Consider the following 26,112-nt stretch of genomic DNA (forward strand, 5'->3'; position numbering starts at 1 on the left):
AGCACCAGCCTTAAGTGAAAAAGCTAAGGGGCAGCACCCAGTCCCTGAGTTCAAGCGCACACACGCAACCTGCTAGTAATAAAAATTTTATCTAGAAATAAGCATGAAGTTTTCTTTTGCTTTAAGCCAAATTATGAATACATTTAATCATCCCCTTAATGATTTTAGATTAAAAGATTCAATCTGATTTGAAATATATGACATCTTTTAAAGAATTTGGCAAATTCAAATAGGAAGAAGTTCATGAAGTAGCAGAATTTGCTTTAAGAGTTTAAAATATATATTTTATGCTTTTAAATTATTTTAGATTCTTGCTGTCATGGGGAAATCACAGTTTCTTGGCTATTTTGGTTGAAAATTTTAAATATCCTCACAAAGTTGCCATTATAGTTTGATTTTGGCCCAGACTTGATGGGTATTGTAGGAATACAGTTGCTTCTTTCCTATGTAGAGCCTGTTAACTTTGTAAGCATCAGTGAGTAAAAACACCTTTGCTCTGGAGGCTGCACAGGGGAGTTGGGAGTGGTAGCAAAAACACACATGAGCGCATGTGCAAAAGTATTGCATACCTCAGAGGTGAAAGGTTTGTGTGAGCGAGGTGATCTGTCACAAGTCGAGCTCTGTAGACTTCGTTGCGGTGATGTGTAAACAATTATATTGGAATTGGATGACCACTTTTACATCAGGCATTCGCCTGGAAGAGCAGCAGGCAGCTGATGGGAAGGCTCTCGCCCAGCGGGCAGCGCCACGACAGGTGCATGGTTCAACTTCTTGTACTTCCTCTTTGATCTGTGTCTTAGGAAGATAGATTTGGTTTCTGGTATTTGGCTATTACAGTACTTTTCTGTATTATTGTTGGTGCTTTTGAGCTGTGAAGATAGATAAGAAAGATCTCACTTTATGAAATGAATACTCCATTCTTTTTTATAGCGTTGTTTTGGTTTTTAGAAATGCAGTAAATTCTATTTTAACCTCATCTTATGTGTTTCTATATTGTTCCTGCATTTGGAGAAGTCTTAGTATGTAGTAGAATATGGTTGTCTTTTGTTTTGAGGAGTCTGAAGAAGAGCTGGAGATCTCACCTGGCTGTATTCCAGCATGAAACCTGAGCTAAATCCCTTGGCCTTTATACAGAGGGAATGGTTAGCTACGCCCATGAGAGTTCTCAAATGAGTTATAATGAAGAAGCTTTTTCTTATCAAAGAATTTGTATAAAACTAGTAAATAAAAAAATCTTTGATCTTAGTAGTGTAGTAGTGTACATGTGTCTTTGAGCTCCAGTAGGGACTTTTCATAATCTTGGAATGATCTTTAAGACATAATTTTGATTGTTTTTCCCCCTGCTTCTCCTTCCTCCCTTCTCCCATTTGGTTTGTACCCAGGGCTTTGTGTTGGGCACCTGGCCACTTAAACTACTATGCTAGCACATGATTATTTTTGAAGAAGTAATTGGTTTTTTAAAAAAAGTGATTGTCTTACATTTGATAAATCTAAATTCTAGCTCTGCCTGCATCTTAAATAACTTAGTATTTATAAAGCACCCGTGATAAATATACACATATACGGGTTATGTACAAAGCAAAGTTGATTGCCTTTGAACTTAAGGTTTTAAAAGCCTTTATTGTCTTCAGCTTACATTCACATTGCTGGTATGGAAGGGGAGAAATTAATAAAGACTTAAAAAATCACTCTATTCTTACTTTAACCAAGAATTACTGTAGAGTGAGGGGAACATAGATACTTTTTGTTTATAAAAGAAGAAGAAATAAGTCTATGTATAACAAAGTTGTTTTTTTCTTGTTAAATCTCCAGCTCTACTAAATGAAGGGAATTTTGAGTATGCTGTGAAATGAAGATTTTCTTGATACTTTCTTTTGTCATAACCTTTCTATATTATTTTAAGTATTAAATCAGGAAACTATTCTTTTCTCTATGTACTTTCATATTCAGCAGGTCATTTCCATTGTTCTTAGTGTTCTTAAACAACATCATCCCCCATTAAAAATAGCCTCTATTAACACTATTCAATGACAGGTTTGTTTTGTTTTGTTTTGTTTTTTAATCAGTAAGGGAGTAAATTTAGTTTGTGGGGAAAAGTATTACTTTCCAGTAATTGTCAGTTTTACTAAATTTAGAAAGTACAGTGATAGCAATTGCATTGTTCTAAAAGATACATTATCATTATATTCTTTATTTGGGGTCTTTATTTAAAGAATAATACAACTTATTTTGAAATCAGTTTGTTGGCTTGATCCTAATCTTTTTAATTTTGTTGTTCTCATGGAATCTTGAGGAGAAAAGATTCACATTTTTTTCTATTATGTCAGTGTATTTAATTTAGCTAACTTTTGTAATGTTTCTTAACTACACAGAAAGTTGGAGTGACTGGTCCCCCTGACCCACAAGTTCGCTGTCCCTCTGTCATTGAGTTTGGGAAGTATGAAATTCACACCTGGTACTCCTCCCCATATCCTCAAGAATACTCAAGGTATGTTTGGAGAGACCCTTTACTTTCTGTGCTTAGATTCTTGGGACTCTAGAACTAGAGGGACCTGAAGATATTTAGCAGTTTATGTTTTCACATTTGAGGTAATTAGGGGCTTTTCATGTCCATGAGGACTCTTAATTCCACCTGACTTTCAATTTTCTCTCCTGGTGATAATAAAGTTTCAGTTGCACAGCCTTTGATTTCAGTTTTTATAATACAACAAACTTAGTGGATACTGTGTTTCCCAAAAATATTTAGAAAAATGGGTATAGCATATTATCATGTATAAATAGATTGGGTTTCTGGATATAGACATCAATCATTCTCTAGTCTTTAGGATAAGATAGTGTATGTAGCAGAACCAGATTGGTTCCATGACGTGCCTCTGACATCTATAAGTGGCAATGTTAGAAGTCAGTCCACTACTTCATGTCTCAATTCCCTTATTTGTAAAACAGGGCTACTAGTAGTACTGGTTATCATGAACATCAAATGAGATAAAGCATGGTTATTGTGTAGAAAATGATATTCAGCAACATCAGTTGTATTTTTCCTTTAGTGATGAAATTAGAAGACATAATTTTTAAAATGTCAAACACTAGTTTACTGTAGCAAGTCTAGCAGTCACATTAATTAGTATAATTTAGTGCATACAATGCACAGAATAAGTTATTTCCAAGAAACTGGTAATAAAATAGTATAGTTGTTAAAAGGCTTTTCACTGAAAGCATCTTTTTATTTTGCTTTTCCATATAATTTTCTGGTGTGGTTTCCAAGGGTATAGCAGAAGAAAAATAGAAGTAAGAATGCTAGTATAGATCTGACCTCAGTGAAGAAGTGACAGCTAATGAGAGGGGGCCGGGGGAGGGAACCAACAAGGCAAAATTAAGTCAAAAACCCATCAGGAAACACAGGTTTGCATAACATGCTTCAGTTAGTCCTAATCTATACCATGGAGTAACAACAACCAAGCTGAGTTTGTTAAGGGAAGATTAGCATAAGCAAGTCTTGTAAAAATATACATAATACGTGTATATATATGTATATATATGTATGCACATTAAAGAACAAATTCTTCAACTGTCTAGAAAACTTGTATAATCAAGAAGAAATATGCTGGCTTGATGTGCTGGCATACTTGTAATTCCAGCTGTATGACAGTTGGACCTAAGAGGCTGGATATCTGAGGCTAGTTTAGACAAAAATAAATAAATAAAATAGCGAGACCCTATCAAAAAAACAAGCTAGGTGGAGTGAGACTTACTTGTAAACTGTAAACCTAGCTATATTTGAGTAAGCATAATACAAGCTCCCTACAAGTTGTCCACTTTAAGAGTGCTCAATATAGAAAGTTTACTTATCAAACTATCAATAGTTTTTGGAATTATGATGTAGATAGTTTAAAATCACAAGCATCTTGTCTCTTGTACTCCAGGAAAGAATGGAAATAGAGAGCTAAACTGAGCACTTTTCAAAACATGGTAAGAAAATGGACCCATGAACTATATCTTTTAAGACACTGAAAGGATCATTGAATTTGTTGCTTTCTCTTTTAATTAGATTATCTAGAACCAGGTTATCTATCAATGATTATTTAGAATAGACTTTTGCTAGCAGAAAGTAAATAACCAAGAAATAATAATAATTGGGAATCATATTAGAAAACAGCAACAGTATAAGAAGTTTGCAGTCAGCTTCCTTAAGGCAAGATTTTGAACCTTTGCTATACATTTCCTTGTCTATTGTGGTCCTTGATGTTTCTCTTAGAAGCTATTTAGTCATTTAATAACATCTCTTAAAGATTTAAAACACTTAAATCCTTGCTGGGTGCTGATGACCCATGCCTATAATCTTAGATATTCAGGAGAGTGAGATTTGGGGATCAAGGTTCAAAGCTAGCCTGGGCAGGAAAGCTTGTGAGACTCTTACTTCCAGTTAACCAGCAAATAGATGGAAGTGGTGCCATGGCTTAAGTGGAAAAGTGCTATCCTTGAGCGAGAAAAGTTCAAGGACAGTGCCCAGTCCCTAGGCTCAAGCCCTAGGACTGGCACAAAGAAAGAGAAAAAATTCAAATCCCAAAGCATACAAAAATAAGGGCAGTTACAATAAAGGAAAAAAGAGGGGGGGGGAAATCACAGGAGGAGAAAATCTTGTATATAAACTTATATCTAAATTTAGTTTTCAAAAAACAATGAAGTACTGGACACTGGTGGTTCATATCTGCAATTCTAGCTACTCAGGAGACTGAAATCTGAGGATTGTGGTTCAAAGCCAGTCTGGGCAAGAAAATCTATGAGATTCTTTATCTACAGTTAACCATCTGCAAACCAGAAGTGGAGTTGTGGTTCTGAGTGGTAAGAGTGCTCACCTTGAGCAGAAAAGCTCAGGGACAGTCCCCAGGGCCTGAGTTCAAGTCCCAAGACTGACAAAAAAAAAGCAAAGAAGCAATAATGCTATTTCATTTGTAGCAATTTAATTAAGTTTCAATCATTGAAGGATCTAAATAATTTTACTATAAAAATCCCCAATGGAGTTACATGGTGTTCACATATGGCCAGGGTAAAGGTCACAGAGGACCCTATTGGTTCACCACTAGATGTGCTGCAAGGAAGTCAATCTGTCCTCATGGGAATGAATATCCTTTACTCAAGCTGCTTAGACTTTTCCTTTATAATTAAAAAACCTCTTTACTAGCAAATCATTAAGGTTTTGATGAGGCAGATTACTATGTTACAGTTAAGAAAGTTTCTCCTACCTTTTGGCTCTCTTCCTCTTTTCATCCGATGCATAGTTGTTACTAGAATTGTTACTAGATTGGATTTTCACATAATCCCAGTTACTACAGAAGAAACCAAACAATTCTTAGAACTATTTGCTATTAAATCATAAAGCAAAATGGTTGAATAGAAATAATAAACAAATAATAGCAGGTATAATAATCATTCATTGGACTTGGTACTAGAGTAAGCATCTCTTGAGTAATTTTATGAGGAGAATATTTCTGTCTTTATTTTACAGAGGGATAGAATATACTGAAGATAGAATCATTTTCAAGTGTCAGCTAGGATTTAAACCCTCGAAAACTTAGTTCCCAGAAGTTTGTATAAAATGGCTCTTACTTTGACCCAAGTAGCTGCTGTCAGGAACCAAGTCTGAGCTAAATAATAGTTCTAGGCCAGTTTGGTTATGTAAGAGACTGTGTCTCAAACAAACAAAGCATCAGCAGCAGAGCCAGTAGAATTCTCTAGGGAGATGGATAGACAGACAGACAGACCAACCTAGCGGGGAGGTCACGCCATAGGGCAGAGATGGATAGATAAATGGAGAAAGATGGATAGAGATAGATAGATTAAGATGGAGATAGATTAGTGGAGAGAGAGCCATACAGTCAGAGAAACCGACAGATAGAATTTCCACAACTGCATTTCATATCATGGCATCTGTATTCTATGTAGGTTTTTGTTTTGTTTTGTTTTTTGGTGAGGAAACTGCAGCTTCTTCATACATTTCACTAAAAGCTTTTAGTATTTTCAGGTGATTCCCATCAAATTAGCTATGTTATTCCCTTGGGCTTGGTTGCATTAATCAAAATATTAAAAAATCTTTTCATCAAGAAATCTATTGGAATAACGTATACTATAGTGCTTTCTTTTACCTTTTACCTTATATTTTTCATATATTGCTATTTAAAACTTTTGTTTTGGGCTGTGAGTGTAGCCTAGTGGTAGAGTGCTCTCCTAGCATGCATGAAGCCCTGGGTTTGGTCCACACAGACAGAAAAAGCCAGAAGTGGTGCTATGGGTCAAATGGTAGAGTGCTAGCCTTTAGCAAAAGTTCTCAAGAACAGTGCGCAGGCCCTGAATTCAAGCCCCAGGACTGTCAAAAAATTTGCTTTGTTTTTAAATGGACAAATAAAATGTTCTCCCTTTTGTTACTCTAAGGTAATGGCATGAACTCATAATTTCCTAGATAAGACCTGGTAGTAATTTTCTCAAATTTTTATTTCTTCTAATATTTTAAGTAACTGGTTACTAGTAGAACATGAAAAAAAAAATAAACTTTCTCTTACACACCATAGGAATTGCACTGTATTGTTTGTAAATGTTTCCTGAAAAGTAACATTTACTGAGTACTTATTTTGTAATTGGCAAAAAAGTCCTTATCTTGTACAATATGATAGCATATGGCCTGGTGAAATGATTTAAATTGACATAAATTATGCTTTATTTTCACACCTAAACTAGATGGATTGGACAGTCTTAAAGTTGGTGATTATCTTCACAGTGATTTATAAAGCTTAGGTGGGCCATCATGGCTTTTTTCTAAACACAGATTCCTCACACTCAAACTTGAGGAAATATTTACTTGCAACAGTTTGTCTCAAATGTAAAATTGTATTCAGATCATGTTACAATATCTTCATATTGTGATCGATAGTTGGTAGTGGGGTTTGAATCACAATATGAAGATATTTGAAGTCAGGGCTTTGTGCTTGCTTGACTTCAACTTTCATATTGTCACAATTAAAAATTTCTTAGAATTTAATGCAGGTAAGTAGGAAGTTACAGAGCAGCTGCCATGCTTCCGTCTTCCCCCCCCCCCCCCCCCCAGCCAGTTCTGGGCTTGAGCTCATCACTGTCCTTAGACTTTCTCAAGGCTAGCGCTCTACCACCTGAGCCTCAGCACCACTTCCAGCTTTTTTTCTATGTATGTGGTACTGAGGTATTGAACCCAGGTCTTCATGCGTGCTAGGCAAGCACTCTACCACCAGGCCAGACTCCTAGCCCCGCTTCCATCTTTCTTTTAAGAAAAATTAGTGAAAGATACTCAGGATATTCAAGAGTAGTCATGGGTCACCTTTTTTAATTTAGTGATCACATTAAGAGATGATGGCTATAATTGGCATCATTTCATTTTGAGAGTTGTAGATCTGATAGTAAAGAAGGAAGGAACTTGTCTCATTGCTGTTACTGCCCGAATACTTGAGTTTGAGGTAGGTAGGCAGAGAAAACAAGCCCAGGACATACTTCTTCCCTGAGGTCTTCACTCCTGCACCTGGACTTGATGATGTCAGCACTGTTTGTTTCACTTATTAGTTTGGAATGATTTTTGTATGGTGATAATGATTTTAGTTCATACAGGACTAGTGTGCCATAATATACCCCAGGAATGGCTTTAGTAGAATACTACATATTTTCAGATAACTTGTATTCTTCAAAAGCTACTTCTAACATGGAACCTTTTGTTGTGATTCTTCTACCTTAATAAATCAAGCTTTTTATGTATATTAATTGACTTGGAAAATATTTTCTTTAATTCCAGGTTAATCTTTTTCTTTTTTTTTGGCCAGTCCTGGACTTGGGCTCAGGGCCTGAGCGCTGTCTTTGAGCTTTTTCCTCAAGGCTAGCACTCTGCCTTCTGGCTTCTTCTATATATGAGGTACTGAGGAATTGAACCTGGGTCTTCATGCATGCTACATAAGCACTCTACCACCAGGCCAAACTCCCGGCCCCCCAGGTTAATCTTTTAAAGCATAATTGTCTAAATGAATAGCAACTAATGAGGTTTTAGAATTGTCTTCCATTTCAGTACTAGTGAGGCAACATTACAGTAATTTATTTCCATTGTGTCTTATTATTTTACTCTCCAGAAGTTTTGTATATGTAGTTTGGATGATGATGGTAGATCTTAGTTTATCTAGGCATAGCAGTTCTGATACACACTAGATACAGTGAAGCCAATTATATGCTGAGGGTACCTGAGTTTTGGAGTTTTTGTGGTCTTAGATGTAAAAGCCAACTATTTATAATTAACTTGTGAATTGATCTAATCATTTACCTTAATTATCAAATTCCTTATAAAAAGGATAAGGAAAATCTATTAAAATAATACTATAATGGTAAGGGTATTTCATTAATGTAATTTTAAAAAATGAAATTAGAACATTGGAAAGAATAATTTGAGCATTTATTTTAGCTTACGTGACTTCCTATAGTGATTTTTCCCCCTTATTACCAGGGAGAGAGCCAGAACTTTAGAGATAGAAAGGAAGAGCCTGTGTTTTATGCATGTAATCCTAGCCACTCAAGAAAATGAGATCTTAGCTGGGAGTTTGCCTAGTGGTAGAGTGCTTGCCTGGCATGCACAAACACTCAGATTCAATTCCTCTGTACCTCATACATAGAAAAAGCTGGAAGTGGTGGTAGAGCTCTAGCTTTGAGAAAGCCCAAGGACAGTGCTTAGGCCCTGAGTTCAAGTCAGGACTGGCGAGAGAGAGAGAGAGACAGAGAGAGAGACTGAGATCTAGAGGATTATGATTCAAAGCTAGACTGGGCAGGAAAGTCTTTAAGATTTCATCTTCAAAATAATTTACAAGTCACTGTTTTTATAATATACAATATATGTACATTTTATGTTGTACTATACCTTTTGCTCCAAGTAGAGTGCCTGCCATGTGATAAGTATTCAGGAAACCTTTATTTCCTTATTCTAATAATGAAAAGATAAAAAAAAAAAAGAAAGGTAAAAGAATCTTATAGTTCAGCAAAATTATCTTTCCTATTTGTACGTTCAAAAGCAGGATTTATTCTACTCCAGAGTTCATGTCTGTCTGTTAAGACTTCAAAATTCTTAGCCTCATAGAAAGATAACTGAACTGCCTTAATTTTTCATCTTTGCCTTCCTGAGTACAAAGTTGATGTACTGCTATATAAGTTAGTTTTGGTTCTTGTCCTCCCTGTTTCCCCTTTTCCAGCTCTACTCTCCTCCTCTTTCTGCTCCCCTTCTTCCCTCTTCCTGTTTGTTTGACTAATAGACATTGCCTCTTTTTGGAGGGGAGTAGGGATTGGTTAAACTTAGATTTGACCTCAGAACCTCACACTTGGTAGGCTAGGTAGGTATATACCATTGATCCATTGATCAAGCCCTTTCTTTTATTGTGGCCACCCCCTGCACCGCCCTTCCCCCACCCTTGTTGGTACTGGGGCTTAAACTCAGGGCTTGGTTGCTGTCCTTGAGCTTTTTTGCTCAAAATCATTGCTCTACCACTTAAGACACAGCTCTACAGCTGTGTGTGTGTGTGTGTGCACGCGTGTGTGCGCGTGCGTGCACGTGAGCGCGCTTAATTGGAGGTAAGAGTTTTATAGACTTTCCTGTCCAGGCTGGCTTCCTACCTTGATTCTCACATGTCCACCTTCTGAGTAGCTAGGATTATAGTGAAGCACCCGAGTGCATTTGTTTGTTTGTTCATTTTGTTTTTATTTTTGTTTTGAGATAGGGCCTTGGTTCCTCCCTAGGCCTATCCCTGGACCAGGCTCTTCTTATTATTTTATGTTTCTTAATATAGCTGGAGTAACAGGAACATTGCCATCACACCCCAGCTTCTTCAAGTTGAGATGGATTTTTAACAGACTTTTTTTTTTTTTTTTTACCCTAGCTAGCCTGGAACCATGATCCTCCCATTCCCTGTCTTCCTCATAGCTTGGATGACAGGCGTTATGATACTTCACCCAGTGGTTAAGAAGGGTTCTAAGATTGTCCTGGAGCCATGATCCTTCTAACCTTAATCTCCTAAGTAACCAGAATTATAGGTGTGAGTCACCCACACCCTTTTTAAAACATGGATGGTGAAAAGAAATAGAAAAGAGAGTTCTGGGCTGGGAGTTTGGCCTAGTGGTAGAGTGCTCACCTAGCATGCACAAAGACCTGGGTTTGATTCCTCAGTACCACATATATAGAAAAAAGCCAGAAGTGGTGTGGCTCAAGTTCTAGCATTGAGAAAGTCCAAGGACAGTGCCCAGGCCCTGAGCTCAAGCCCAGGACTGGCACAAAAACAAAGAGTTCTGAAATTTGAAGATTTGTAAAGTGTAAAGTTCTGTTTTAATTTTATTTACAGGCTGCCTAAGTTGTATCTTTGTGAATTCTGTTTGAAATACATGAAAAGTAGAACTATTCTACAGCAGCACATGAAGAAATGTGGCTGGTTTCATCCTCCAGCAAATGAGATATACCGAAAGAATAATATTTCTGTCTTTGAGGTAAGACACATGCTTGTTCTTCCAGCTGTTCCAAAACCAAATACTGTTTGTAGTGTATCTGATTGTTCAAGTTGATTTTGGAGGAGACATGTTTATTATTGTTCACTTATTACTGAGTCAGATAGTTCTGCTAGCAAAATGCAGACAACCAAATGATACCCAGTTCACAAACTTTACCTCACAATAAACTACTCTGTATGTCATTGAATAAAAGGCATCACTTACAATATATTTTATGTACCAATAAAAAGGAAAAAGTATTCCGTCTAGTTCCATATGTTAAGATGATAAAAGTACATCTTAGACTATACGTAATAGGGCTTTTAGAAAGCATTTCTATTACTTAAGATATACCATTAATTATACCATTATTTTATAATGGTATATTTATTTGCACTAGTAAATTTTCTTTTCTTTTCTTGGCAACACTGATTTGATTTATTCCTTGAGCTTATGAGGCTGGTGCTCTACCATTTGAGCCATCACTCCCAGCTCTATTTGCTGGTTTGTTTATATATGGTGTCTAGTGAACTTTTCTGCCTGACTGGCCTCATGACAGTCCTCCAGATCTCACCTTCTGAGTAACTATAATTACAGGTGTGAACCACTAATATCTAGCTTCTGATATTAGTAACTCTTAATGACAATTTATGTCTATGATTTTATTTGGCTCTTCATAGTGATCTTTAATGTAGTTTTGAGTGCCAAATATTGAGTGCTTAATATATACTACATTTTATTAGTTAATACAGTGATACAATTTCAGATTGTCTGGAGTCAGTCCCTCATTTGTTCTTCCCTAAGATGGTTTTAACCATTTCAGGCAGACACTTAGGGTAATGTATGATACTGTTTCACAATACTAAAAAGCCAGATGCTTCACAAGCATACATTTATGCATATGATAAAGGAGGTTATATTAAGTTACTGAGATTGCTGAAGAGTTTACTTAGTATATCAAACAGAATCTTGGGAACTAATGTAGTCAACCACTGGCATTTTCTTGTAGGCAACAGCAGCTCAAGAACTCAGGAGTGACAATATGGTGCTCCTGATCTCCATCAATCCCAGGATCCTTGGCTTGTTTCTTACCTAGGAAGCTGCTTGGTTCTTCTAAGAGTTAGTGCTATCTCAAGTAGCTTCAAATGGGCCTGAATACACCAGGCCAGATAGTGCTGCTTTAGGCTTCTACTAGAGCCTAGTTTAGAAGAGGTTACACTTAAATTTTAGGTTTAATTACTTTTGAAAATGGAGCTGTATTTAATCTTATTACAGAAAAGTGCTATTTCAAAACTAGATCTTCACTCTATTCTTGCCTATTGAATTATAGTTGTATATATTTAGTTGTTTTAAAGCAGCAAGTACCATTATACCATATTTTGAAGGTTCTCATGTTGTGATCGCTCATAAATCCTCATAGGCTTGTCTAGGGATGCCTAGAGATTCTTGCAGTAGCTGATATATATAAATATATATATATAATGTATTATTCTAGAACTAAAAAGGCATTTTGCTGACTGCTTCTTTTGTCTCCACCCCCCTTTCCATCCCTCTAGGTTGATGGGAATGTGAGTACCATTTATTGTCAAAACCTGTGTCTCTTGGCAAAGTTGTTTCTTGACCACAAAACACTCTATTATGACGTGGAGCCATTTCTTTTTTATGTATTAACACAGAATGATGTCAAGGGCTGCCACCTTGTTGGCTACTTTTCTAAAGTAAGTATTACTTATTGTGCGGGTACTGGCGTTTGAGTGCAGGATCTAACATTCTTGCTTGGCTCTTTCCCTCAAGGCTAGTGCTCTACCACTTGAGCTACATCTCTAGTGTCAGCTTTTGCTAGTTAATTGTACTTTTCTGCCTGGTCTGGCTTTAAACCTTAATCCTCAGATCATAGCGTCCTGAATAGCTAGAATTATAAACATCAGCCACTGTCAGATGTTTAAATTTAAATCCAAAATGTTTATGTTTGTATGGAACAATCTTTACTAGTTTTAATAGGAGATATTATGTGATACAGCACCACCTCAGGATCATGCGTAGCTTTTTGGGAAAGGAAATTGTAGGTACATTCAGAAGCTAACCAATTGCTAGAGGTGCCTAGTAACATACAACAGACTATATTCTCCTAGGAATATGCAATACTGGTAATACTCAGGAGGAAAAGTTTTTAAATTACTTATATTCCCATGGTGATAATGGATAGAACTTGTAAGATAAACACAGTCATTAGCTCTCTCATTTCTTTCTCAGCTTAAATTTTCTGATCTTAATTTGAATTTTAGGCATAGAAAAAAGATTGAGACCACTTTTTTTTTTTTTCCCAGTCCTGGACTTGAGCTGAGGGCCCGAGCCCTGTCCTTGGACTTTCTCAAGGCTATAGCTCTACCACTTGAGCCTTTGCACCGCTTCCGGCTTTTTACTATGTATGTGGTACCGAGGAATTGAACCCACGTCTTCATGCATTTTAGGCAAGCACTCTACCACTAGGCCAAATTCCCGGCCCCCAGAGACCATTTTTATTAAAGGATATTTTCTTTCTCTTAATTTTCTACTCTAGAAGAAAAAGTAGTTTCTAGTCATACAATTTAAAAGATATACTTTTATCTAAGCAATCCTTGGGTAAAAATCTAAAAAAAGTTTAGTGGAAAGTACTAGTTTTATAGGACTTCGTTAAAGATTGTTTCATTAAGTAAAGCTGATTTTAAATATATTGACTAATTTGTAGGAGTGAGGAATTTTTGGTGTGTGTGTGTGTGTGTGTGTGTGTGTGTGTGTGTGCATGTGCATGCATGCATGCACATGCGCAAGTGCACATGCTGGTATTGGTGCTTAAATTCCTAAACTCAGGGCCTGGTGTTCTTGCTTGGCTTTTTTAATTGGCATTTTACCATTTGAGCCATACTTTTAATGGCTTTGCTGGTTAATTGGATGATATTCTCTCAGATTTATTTGCCAGAGCTGGTCAGAAGGATTGTAGGTGTAAGTTACCAGCCCCTGGCTCAAGACTAGTTTGTATAAAGCTATGTATGACCAATAGAAGGGATTGTTTTGTTTTATATACAAAGCTGGAAGTTAAGGAAACTTAAAAAAAACTGATGACTCCTCTTGTTTATAGTCCCTTATCAATTTATCCTTTGTAGCTATGCAGATTAGGTGGACTCAGATTTCCTCTGCTGATCTTAAACATTGACATGTTTTTAAGTTGCAGGTGATGTTGGAAAGCATCATTTTACTTTTTACTCTCCTGAGATGGTTGCTTTGTGGTTTGGGCTGCTAGTCTTTGTTTGTTAATAATTAGCATTACTGTTCCGTTTTACCAGGTTATTTTAAAATTTGGCTTCTGTTTTGTTTTTTCTACCAGGAAAAGCACTGCCAACAGAAATACAATGTTTCCTGTATAATGATTCTTCCTCAGTACCAGCGTAAGGGCTATGGCAGGTTCCTCATCGATTTTAGTAAGGATTATATTAACATAGCATCTTATCTCTTTCTGTGAACCTTCTCGTTATGTATATTTAAAAATTTGTAGATGATTCATCAGCTCCTAGTATCACTTATCATATTGTGTCAACCTTAAAGCCACAGTCCCTTCTCTTTAGGTTGAGCACAGAATATTTTAAAATATCTTAGTACTGAATACAATACAATTTTATGTGATTATTTACACATTTATGTAGTGGTAATTGATTCATAGCATTGATTCATAGCATAGAATTGATTAATATGGTATAAACTAAATTAGTGCTAGCAAAAATGTATAGAAGCTGTTCAGTTTTCATTTCCTAATTATCTAAGACAATTGTGTGTGTGTGTGTGCGTGTGCACGCATGCCAGTGTTCTTGTGTTTTAGTTTTGAGTCCTACTTAGTGACAATACAACTTATTCTGAATTAAAAAACAGTTCACGAAAGATGTTTTTCTCCTCTCATTTTATGTGGAACTTGCATTGCTTTCTGCATTGATAATCTTGCTCAGAAAATTGTGTAATTACTTTTATGATTATAAAATGGTGATTTGAGAGAATTTTTATCCCTAGATATTGCTATAAAATGGTATTTAAAAGAATATATGTGTATCTATATCTATATATACGTATCTCTAGATATACATATAGAAATATTCTATAGATATAGATATTCTGTATCTTGCTGTATATTAGGAATACACACACATATGAGAAGTGAATTCTTATCTGAACCACTTAAGCTTGTTTAATTGATTTTTAGCTATATTTCTGAGCAGTTTTACTGAAGATAAGCACCACTGGGATAGAACTGTATATTTCCTTTGGTATTAATATATTATTTTGAAATTGGATTTAGAATTAGTATGTTAACTATTAAATACCAAAGTTAGGGAAACTCTTATTTGTAGTGATATATTTGATCTGCATAAACAACCATCTATAGCTTCTTTTGCCTAAGGCTAGCTCTCTACTTGAGCCATAGTTCTACTTCTAGCTTTTTCTGTGATTAGTTAGAGGTGAGAGTCTCACAGACTTGCTGCCTGGGCTGGCTTCAAACCCTACTCCTCAGATCTTGGCCTCCTGAGTAGCCAGAATTACAGTCATGCACCCACCAGTGCGCAGTACTCTTTTTAGGCTCATTTTAAATATTCTTTAATGAGATATAAGCTAATTTATCCTGCCATCCCCATTTTTAATTCTTTTCCCTCAAACTGTATGCACCTATTAATATCCCTTCCTTGAAGGTTATTCACTAGACCATCTACTCTGATTAGTTCTTTTTTTTTTTTTTTTTTTTTTTTTTTTAATCAGTCCTGGGTCTTGAATTCAGGGACTGAGCACTGTCCTTGGGTTTTCTCAAGGATTGAGCTCTACCATTTGAGCCACAGCACCACTCTGGCTTTTTTTCTATGTATGTGGTATCGAGGAATCAAATCCAGATCTTAGTGCATGCTAGGCAGGCACTCTACCACTAGGCCAAACTCCCAGCCTACTCTTATTAATTCTTGCTGACAATCTTGCTTGGCAAAGCTGATAAGCAGTTGTAAAGAGTATTTGAATTCAAGTGAGAACCCTATTCACTCATAGAAGAAACTTTAATCTGAATAGGATTATGCTAAAACCATGACAATCTTTTGTATTTCTCAATAAAGATATAGCAGTGGCCCTCTAGTGGTCCAAGTAAAATATGCAAAGATGATAGTCTCCTATTTTATGTAGATACTAAAACCACTTTAGCTTTAATCTTATTAATGTACCTTGTTGATAGAAGCCCTGGTTTTCATCAACTTGAGTGTTTTAGTGATTCATATTGACTATAGACCAAAAACTATTAGCCTAAGGAAATTAGGTTAAAGCACAACTTTTATAAAAAGTAGTTTTGTAAATTTTCTCCTCTTAAAGGAATTTACCTTTGAAATTACTGTTACTTATAATACTTGAATTGGTTGTAGCAAAAGATAAAGTTTCTGATACATTTGTGATTTCTCTAGGCTACTTGTTATCAAAACGTGAAGGCCAAGCAGGGTCGCCTGAGAAACCATTATCAGATCTGGGTCGTCTTTCCTACATGGCTTATTGGAAAAGTGTAATATTGGAGTGCCTTTATCACCAAAATGACAAGCAAATCAGCATTAAGAAGCTAAGCAAGTTGACTGGCATCTGTCCTCAAGACATTACTTCCACACTCCACCACCTACGGATGCTGGACTTTCGTAGTGACCAGTGAGTATTACATCCCTTTACCCCCTTTGAAAAGAAATTAGGTGGAACTTTTGGGACCTGATGGCCAGATTATTGATGAAAAAGCAGTAATTAGTATAAGTGGTAGGCTTGGTGATTCTGAGGTTTATCAATTTTGTTTCTAGGGTATTTAGTAATTATACACTGTTTCTCTATTTTTCTTTCTAATTTTTGGACCTAAGCCACTGGATACATTTTCTTCTAGTGAGGAAAGAAAGAAAGCCTCTAGAAACATTGTCATTAAAATATATCCATGATTGTCCACCTAAATGATATTAAGTAAACATATATTTAATGAATGATAAACTGCACCCTTAACTAAAGTGGTTAGGAAAAGGCCACAGAAAAGAGGGTGGCCTTTTTGTGTATTTCATTATTCCAAAACATTTGTCTTTCAAGGATTTTTCATTATTTATATGACTATTAATTTTTATGTATGTTTTATACATTGTTGATTGCTATAAACTTTTCTCTGGTTGTAGATTTGTGATTATACGCCGGGAAAAACTTATCCAGGATCATATGGCCAAACTTCAGCTGAATCTCCGACCTGTGGATGTAGATCCAGAATGTTTACGCTGGACTCCTGTTATAGTCTCCAACTCTGTTGTCTCAGAGGAAGAAGAAGAGGAGGTGGATGAAGGAGAGAGTGAAGAGCCCCAGTGCCAGGAAAGAGAAGTAGAGACCAGTGTAAGGGCATGGTGCATAAGTAGTCTCTTACTTTCGTTTGTTTTGTTTTTCCCAGTACTTGATTGGCTGGCTTAGTTGCTGGGTTGGTACTCTACCACTTGCTATATACCTTCAGCCCAGCAGTAGTCTCTGTTTTTGATGATAGTTTTATTTTCAGAGGTACAAATTGAAGGAAAATTGGGGCTCATTTACTTATCAATGTATTTTGAAGTGCTATGCCATTAAGAGATCATCCATTTCTTCTAGTATGCAGATATGCATTTTCCAGAATGCATATAAACAATTAAACTAAGTTGTATAGTAACTAAGGAATCTGCATTGAATCAAATATATTTAACCAAATGATGATACATTTTCTTTTAAATTACTTAGTAATAATTACACACATGTGTTTTCAGTAGAGCACCGAAATTTCCAATGAACACAAATCACATAAGGAAAAGCATCGAAACTATAGTGTAGTACAGGTCATCATCAACCCTTCAATTGCTAAACACATTTATGTGTGCATTGCACACACAGTCAGCACTCTTGGGTATTGGATTACAAACTCTCACCACCATGCTTGCTTTCTATTTCTTTTTATGTCATACAAATGGCAGAATAAGAACATATAAGTAAACAGGACTGAAAATCTAACCAGCTTTGTTTTATTTTCTGAAATCAGGTGGGAAAGTCTATGTCTCGGGAGAACAAAGAACAAGACTCTTATTCTTCAGTAGAAAGTGAAAAGAAACCAGAAGTTATACCTCCAGCCAGTTCCACACGCTTGAACAAGCAGGTCCTTCCCTCTGATAGTCTTCCTGCAAATAGTCAACCATCTCGGAGGGGCCGCTGGGGAAGGAAGAACAGAAAGGCCCAGGAACGCTTTGGTGATAAAGATGCTAAATTGCTCTTAGAAGAGACATCATCAGCTCCTCAGGAACAATATAGAGAATGTGAGGAAAAATTGGAAACCTCCCAAGAACAATATACTGAAAGTGAAGAACAGATGACAACCTCTCAGGAGCAGCCAAGCCTGGATGGGAAGCAAGACCTTCCCAAAAGAAGATTAAGTGAGGGTGCTGAGCTATGGCGAGAACAGCTAAAGAAAAGTCCCAAGGTTCTTAGGTGCAGATTGCCAGAAGCAAATGATAGACTGCCTCACTGCTATAGTGATGGGGACAGGGCTGTCCTTAGGGGCTTTAGTGAGAGCAGTGAGGAGGAGGAAGAACCAGAAAGTCCTCGGTCAAACTCACCACCAATTCTTACAAAACCTACCTTGAAGCGGAAGGTAATGTGTTTCTATTTGTGTTGTCCTCTAGCTTCAACTTACTGTATACTGTTCTTCTGTCCTGCAGTTTTGAAAGATTAAGGTAGAAATTTTTCTAACTTTATTTTTCAAACTTCTAATCTGAACATAGTGTGGTTTGTGGTCTACCCGAGGAACATTTGAAATGTGTAGATAATGTCTTTGGTTCATGAAAGTTAACTTAGATGCCACAAGTTTATTTAAGGGTGAATAACTTTTTTTTAGCATTTTGTTTTGATGTTCAAATCAGGCCCCGTAAGAGATTAACAAAAATAACTTATTAACTGATATTAAAATAAAATGATTGTGACTATTAACTGATATTAAAATAAAAAGATTGTGACTATAGTATAATAAAAGTTAAGTGAGGCCAGGAGTTTAGCCTAGTGGTAGAGTGCTTGCTTAGCATACACAAAGACCTGGATTTGATTCCTTGGTACCATATACATGGTGGGGGGGTTGGGAACGGGGGAGCCAGAAGTTGTGCTATGGCTTAAGTGTTAAAGTGCTAGCCTTGAGGGAAAAGCCCAAAGACTCAGACCCTGAGTTCAAGCCCCAGGACTGGCAAAAAAAAAAAAAAAAGTTAAGTGAATGTGGTCTCTCACTTTTTTACTTGTAGCTTTTCTTTGGCATGTCTGAATCACCAACATCACTACTCCTGTGCTTTGGGCTTTTCTGAAATTAAATAGGGGTTATTTGAACACAGCATTGCAATACTATGACAATCTATCTGATAACTAAATGGCTACTAAGGGTTGGAGGACTAGGAATGTGCCAGAGAAAGGCCAGTCAAGAAGGAGCAGGATGGCATGAAATTTCATCATAATGTTTAGAAAACATAATAATTTAGAGCTTATGAATTACTTATCTCTAGCTTTTTCCATTAAATATTTTTGAGCTGTAGTTGACTGGGTAATTGATGGAAAGTAAAACCACTAGCAACTGCACTACTTAGGCCAAACACATCACAGGCTATGGAGTAAAGCTTCAGCATTGTCACAAGCCATCTGGACTAAATTATGTCAGTTCCCTGATGATCCCCTTTCATGGCAATGAGTAGTGATCGCTTTCTTCCACAGTAATGAAATTCCTTTTCCTTTTCTTAGCCATCCTTCTATGCACACCCTGCCTTCCCTTCAAAGAAGAAAAATCATTTGAGCAAGGAGAGTAAATCCCAGCTACTCAGAAGTTGAAAATAGAATGGAAAGGTTTCCTTTCCTTTTTCTTTCTTTTCTATTCCCCTCTCCCTTCCTTCTCTCCCTCCCTCCCTCCCTCCCCTTCCTTCTCTTTCTTTTGTTTTCTTCCCCTCCCCTCTTTTTTGGTGCCAGTCCAGCTTGAATTCATGGCCAGAGTGCTGTTCCTGAGCTTTTGTAGAGTGGTACAACTAGCATTCTACCACTTGAGCCTCAGCTCCATTTTTGGTTTTGTTTTTGATAGCTGAGTAGCTAGGATTGTTGGTATGAATCATCTGCACCATTCCCTCCCTCTCCCTCTCCCTCTCCCTCTCCCTCTCCCTCTCCCTCTGCCTCTCCCTCTCCCTCTCTCCCTCCCCCTCTCCCCTTTCCCTTTCTCTCTTGCCTCCCTCCCTCCCTCCCTCCCTCTTTCCCCCCCTTGACCAGTAAGGTGGCTGATTAGGGATTTTGTAGAATACCTCTCATGACATGGTATTTGAAATGAGTCACGTGGTTTTTAGAGAAAGACCTTAGAAATAAAAGTGCCATTCTCATCACACTTAATATCTATCATTGTATATGATCATTTACAAAGGTGTTTACTGTCGGTATGCCTTTCCATTGTTGATGGTATTTTAGGTGGTTCTTGTCATGTTTCTTTTCCATATTGTACAAGAAGAAAGTGCACAGCCCACACTTAGATGTATATGAGTAGTTGTAGTTAGCTTAGGAACATAGTATCTTGCATACATTATTTGCTTGGGAGATTTTTCCATTCTGCTCTACCTACTGACCTATTCTGGTGTTCATTTGTATCAGTATGGACTCTTACTAAATATTTACCTAATACTTCAATATGTAAATCAGTACTATTGCTTTTCCCACTTACTGGAGATCTTGAGATTACTCCATTTATTACACACAGACTCATTATTGTGGGGTTTTGTTTTTGTTTTGAGCACTTTTGTTCTTTCTGAAACTATAAGTTGCTTCATGTCTATCTTCTTTATTTCTTGTGTCAATCATAGAATCAGCCATTTCTCCAAGGAGCAAGGCCATTTTAAATCTATTGTGAAAGTTGTGTTTTCAATTGGAACTAGTAGATTCAAAGAAAGGGGGAGAAATGAATATTGGCTAACTTCTTTTCATGCACGATTGTGACTATATCGTTATTATACAAGGGCTTATATTGCATTTTTATAAGGTAAAACAGATATGCTGTTTGGGTGAAAAAATTTAGTTGATTGTGGTTCAAGAGGCTTTTTTACAGTGGGTTCTATATATGTATAATTTTGAGCAAGTCCTTACTATTTCTTACCACTACTGTAATGAGAACATTCTATTAGCTATTCCTTTGGTCATCATTTTAATTAATTGGTGATATAATTTGTGTGATTTAAAATATTGAATAAACCTGATGCAAAAGTGTATCAATTTCACTAAGACTTATTTTACTTGAAAAAGACATCATTAACACCAAATAAGAACCTTAATTCTGTAATTCTATTCTCTAATATAGCTTTTTATGTCTAGTTCCTGAAAATGGCCTACAACTTTACTGATGTGGTAACTCTCATACCAGTGTGTAATTATGACAAAAAGAAATTCAGTGGCCAGTGTCTGGAAATTTTTGTATCAAAGTCACTCTGTAAAATCTAGTATATTAGAATATCTACCTTTCAGATGCCCTTGCTTGTTCTTTAACAAAGTTATATTTGTTTATCCAAAGTCTTAATTCCCTTAATACTTTGTGTAAAATACTTTGTGTATAATACTTGAGTACTTTAAAATGATATTTACAACATCTATTGGCAAACAGCATCCTCACTTTACATGCTAATTCTATTCATTTTTAAAACATTTTTTCATGTTATTAATAGAGATTGTGTTCATTACTATAAATAAATATTTGTTTTTTTTAATTAAATAGAAACCAATTCTTCACCGAAGAAGGAGAGTCCGAAAGCGCAAACATCACAATAGCAGTGTAGTCACAGAAACTATTTCTGAGACTACAGAGGTATTAGATGAACCTTTTGAAGACTCTGACTCTGAGAGACCAATGCCCCGATTAGAACCCACATTTGAGATTGAGGAAGAGGAGGAGGAGGAGGAGGATGAGAATGAGAATGAAAATGAACTCTTCCATAGGGGATACTTCCATCGCTTGTCCTCGCAGGATGTTCTCAGGTGCCACTCCTCTAAGAGGAAATCAAAAGAGGAAGAGGAAGAAGAAGAATCAGATGATGCTGAAGGTATGTATTATAAAACTGTTAATTATTGTAAGGGTTTTGTTTTGTTTTGTATTTTTGGTTTTTGCCAGTCCTGAGGTTTGAATTCTGGGCCTGGGTGCTGTCCCTGAGCTTTTGTGTGCAATGCTATTGCTCTACTACTAAAGATACACTCCATTCCCAGCTTTTCCTGTTGTTAACTGGGGATGAGAGTCTCACAGATTTCTTGCCTGAGTTAGCTTCAAACCATGATACTCAGATCTTAGCCTCCCTGAGTAGCTAGGATTAAAGATATGCGCCACCAGCACCCAGCCAACTATTGCAGTTTTAATATCTTTAAATCCTTAACAAAAGGTTGAAAAAGAACATGACTGCTAAGTAAGAAAAAGGCTTGACAATCTTTAGAAGTTATATCAAGTGTGTCTATGTTCTTTTGGTATTTAATTCTTCAGGTATTTAATGACTCAGGGTCATTCTTGTCTACCTTTCCTGGCTTTTTTTGTTACTGAGTCACCTGGACTTAGCATTGCAAACTTAGCATAGTTTCTTACACTGTGAATACTCTGGACTGTTTTGCTCATTACTGCTTTCTGAGTGCTTAAGATAAGTATTTTTTAAATGAATAAACGCTAAAAAGATAGCTCTTTAAAAATAACACAAATTCCATATGGATTGAAACTTGTTTCAAATGTGTTCAGAAACTTTTTTGTTTTGTTTTGTTTTGTTTTTTTTGCCAGTCCTGGGCTTGAGCTCAGGGCCTGAGCACTGTCCTTGGATTTTCTCAAGGCTAGAGCTCTACCACTTGAGCGTCAGCACCACTTCCAGCTTTTTTTTCTATGTATGTGGTACCGAGGAATCGAACCCGGGTCTTCATGCATGCTAGGCAAGCACTTTAACCACTAGGCCAAACTCCCGGCCCGTGTGTTCAGAAACTTTTCCTCACTAGTTTACAGTAATTTCCTTCTGTTACTGATTTTCCTTTTTGGGAATGAGTAATTGGTTTGTTTTGCTGGGTCTTGAAATCAGGGTCTTGCACTTTTTTGCTCAGTGTTGGAACTCTACCACTTGAGCCATTTCTAGCTTTTTGTTGATTAGTTGGAGGTGAAGAATCTCAGATTTTTCTGCCCACACAGCCTTCAAACATTGATCCTCAAGATCTTAGTTTTCTGGGTATCTAGGACTATAGTGAGCCCCCAGTATTTTGTTTTGCTTTCTGAAACAAAATGTTACTCTGTAGCCCAAGCTGGCCACAATCTGGTAATCTTACTTCAGCTTTCTGAGCACTAGGATTACAGCTGTCACATCCTGCAGCTAGAAGTACATTTGTAATAAGTAGTAACAATAATTCAAAATAGGCTTATAATACATCTAAAAATATCCTTTTTTTTTTTTTTTTTGAGGTATTGGGATTGACCTCAAGGCTTCATACTTCCTAGGCTGATATTTTACCTCTTGAGACACTCCTCTACTACTGCCTTTTGCTGATTATTTGGGGGAAGGCGTCAAATGAACTCTTCTGCCCAGGGTGGCTTCATATTGCTAGTCTCCAAATCTCAGTCTTTTGCACAGCAAGGATTACAAGTGTGAACCACTTTAATTATTTACTTTTAAAAAATAACTTATAGGGGCCGGGAGTTTGGCCTAGCATGCACAAAGACCCAAGTTTGATTCCTTGGTACCACATACATAGAAAAAAAGCCAGAAGTGGTGCTTTGGCTTAAGTGGTAGAGTTCTAGCCCTGAGAAAGCCCAAGGACAGTGCTCAGGGCCTGAGCTCAAGGCCCAGGCCTGGCAAAATAAATAACAAATAAATAAACAAATAAATAAATAAAACGTTATATTACTCTTCAGAGTCACAGAAACTAGGATTTTACAATATGAGGTATTGCCAGAAACTAGGATTTAGCATTCTAACCTTTTTTTTGTGTGTGTGCCAGTATATCATGCTATCTATATCTACAATGTGTTTCCCTTGCATGATCATAAGCCAATGTTGTGGTTGGTTTTTGTTCTGTATTTTGTTCTGTATATTTTTGAGGACTAAACTCAGGGCTTTGCACCTTTACATTCTTCCTCTTGAATCACTCCTTTAACCTGTTTGTGCATTAGTTATTTATAAGATAGGGTCTTGCTTTAGGTGTCTAGTCATCCTGGGCTGCGGTCCTCCTCTATTTGTGCGTCTCCATGTCACTAGAGATAACAGGTGCACACCACTGAACTCAGCCATTGTACTTTCCCTATAACTGGGATGACAGATGTGCATCAGTATACCAGACTATTGGTTGAGATAGTCTCAGGAGCTTTTTTTTGCCTAGACTGCTCTTGAACTTCAATTCCCTTCCATCTTCATCTTGCAAGTAGCTAAGATTACAGGTTTAAGCTACTGCATGAGGCCAAACAAAATTTGTTTAACTTAGCTAGATGAATTTAAAGAAATCTTGCTGCCTGCCATTGCTACATAAACTGTTAGATTTGGGTGAGGGGTGGGGGGAGCCTTAATTCAGTTTTTTATTCTACCTTTTTTTTTCTTTAATAGCAATTGTAGTGTTTAAATTCAGGGCTTGCTAAGTAAGCATTCTAGCAATTGAGCCCTCACCTAGCTTTAGCTAATTTTTATGAAATAAGTTTTTAACTTTTTGTATAGGACTGGCCTCAGATCATACATGATCCTTCTATCTCTGCTTCTTATTATAGCTAGGCATGAATGACCATGCCCAGCTCTTTATTCTACTTTTGTTTATTTGGTTTGGATTGGTTTTGAACTCAGGGCCTTGCACTTGTTAGGAAAATGCTCTACAACTTCAGCTACACCACCCACTGGTCCTTTATTCTACTTTTAAGGTCTTTATTTAAATCCAGTAGATAGAACTCCTACATTTTCTTTATGAATTTAGTATTTTTTTGGAGACAGACTTTCACTATGTCCCCTGGGCTGTCCTTGAACTTGTGACTTTCCTGCCTCAGCTTCTTTTGTGTTGTGATTATAGGTATGTGCTATCACACCCAGCTATTCTCTTTATTATTTTTTCTATTACAAGTACTTTCGTTTTTGTGTATTCGGCCACTATTGCTTCTACTCACAGCCAGGGTGCTTTCCCTTAGCTTTTTGCTCAAGGCTGATATTCTACCACGTTGAGCCACAGCTCTAACTTCTGGCTTCTTGTTGGTTACTTGAGAGTGTTTCAGATTTTTATGCCCAGGATGACTTTGAACTGTGATCCTTAGATTTCAGACTCCTGAGTAACTAAGATTATAAGTATAAGCCACCAACGCCCCATTATAACAAATACTTTTAATGTAATTCAATAAGTTGACTATATTCCTTGCTTTATTGTGAACAATTCTCCAGAATTTTATTCATAATAACTTTTGAATTGTCAGAAGCCAAAAATGTATTGTGTAAATTTGGCACTTTATGTTGTCTTGAATCATTGTTCACTACACTAGTATGCCATATTTAAATTCTGTCTCCTTGGGGAGTTTTCTCTGATGTAGCCATTGCCTTGTGTACTTTCAGGTACTGCCTCCCTTTTAGTACCTTTTGTTCGTTTTTGCCAGTCCTGAGCTTGAATTCAGGGCCTGAGCACTGTCCTGAGACTTTCTCAGGGCTAGAGTTCTACCACTTGAGCCTCAGCACCACTTCCGTCTTTTTTCTATGTATATGGTACCAAAGAATCGAACCTGGGTCTTCATGTATGCTAGACAAGCACTTTACCATTAGCCAAACTCCCGGCCCCTTTTTAGTACCCTTTTTAACTCTCCTTTCCAAATCCTGCTCTTTTTTGTTGTTGTTGTTGTTGTTTTTGCCAGTCTTAGGCCTTGAGCTCAAAGGCTGAGCACTGTCCTTGGGCTTTCTGAAGGCTAGAACTCTATCACTTGAGCCACAGTACCACTTCTGGCTTTTTTTCTATGTATGTGGTACCGAGGAATCAAATGTGGGTCTTCGTGCATGCTAGGCAAGCACTCTACCACTAGGCCAAACTCCCAGCCCCAATCCTGCTCTTCTCTTGGTGTTTTTAGCTTTTAAAATTCTACATAGCCAACAGACAAGATAAAATAATGGCATTCGCAGGGAAGTGGATGAATCTAGAGTGAATCATGTTGAGTGAGATAAGTCAAGACCAAAGGAACAAAAGACGCAAGGTATCCTTAATATGTGCCAATAGATCCAAACAATACAAGAGTGATGACTCAATATTTGCGTACCCAATGCTATGGACATAGTATTGGAACAACAAACATAACTACATAGACATAAAAATTTATGACTCTAGAGATAATGTTTTATTACACAGATTAATATGTATCTATGACATAAAAACCCTCAGCCTAATTTTAACTATGTTCTAAAATCTAAGTTCCAGTAATTATATATATAGATTCCCTTCTTGAATGCTTGTTTGTTAAATGTGTCATTTGAAATATGATGTAAAAGTCAATGTTAATAAATTCTTTAATTAAAAATTAATGTGAATTTAGGGTATATTTTATGTTAC

At 36.8% G+C, this 26,112-nt stretch overlaps 1 protein-coding gene across 2 annotated transcripts in view; it reads left to right on the top strand.

The window, feature by feature from the left end:
- Kat6a (lysine acetyltransferase 6A) overlaps window positions 1–26,112 on the top strand; it is a 103,065-nt gene that overhangs the window by 70,757 nt on the left and 6,196 nt on the right. For both annotated transcript variants that reach the window (XM_090353869.1, XM_090353870.1), the window contains 8 exons: window positions 2,373–2,488; window positions 10,383–10,524; window positions 12,081–12,242; window positions 13,889–13,982; window positions 15,984–16,215; window positions 16,716–16,923; window positions 17,591–18,196; window positions 21,317–21,641. In XM_090353869.1, coding sequence (XP_090209995.1) covers window positions 2,373–2,488; window positions 10,383–10,524; window positions 12,081–12,242; window positions 13,889–13,982; window positions 15,984–16,215; window positions 16,716–16,923; window positions 17,591–18,196; window positions 21,317–21,641 — 1,885 coding nt within the window. The remainder of the gene's footprint in view (window positions 1–2,372; window positions 2,489–10,382; window positions 10,525–12,080; window positions 12,243–13,888; window positions 13,983–15,983; window positions 16,216–16,715; window positions 16,924–17,590; window positions 18,197–21,316; window positions 21,642–26,112) is intronic.

Source organism: Megascapheus bottae, chromosome 20, assembly GCF_031878675.1.
Source record: "Megascapheus bottae isolate mThoBot1 chromosome 20, mThoBot2.hap1, whole genome shotgun sequence".
In the NCBI taxonomy this organism is placed as follows: Eukaryota; Metazoa; Chordata; class Mammalia; order Rodentia; family Geomyidae; genus Megascapheus; species Megascapheus bottae.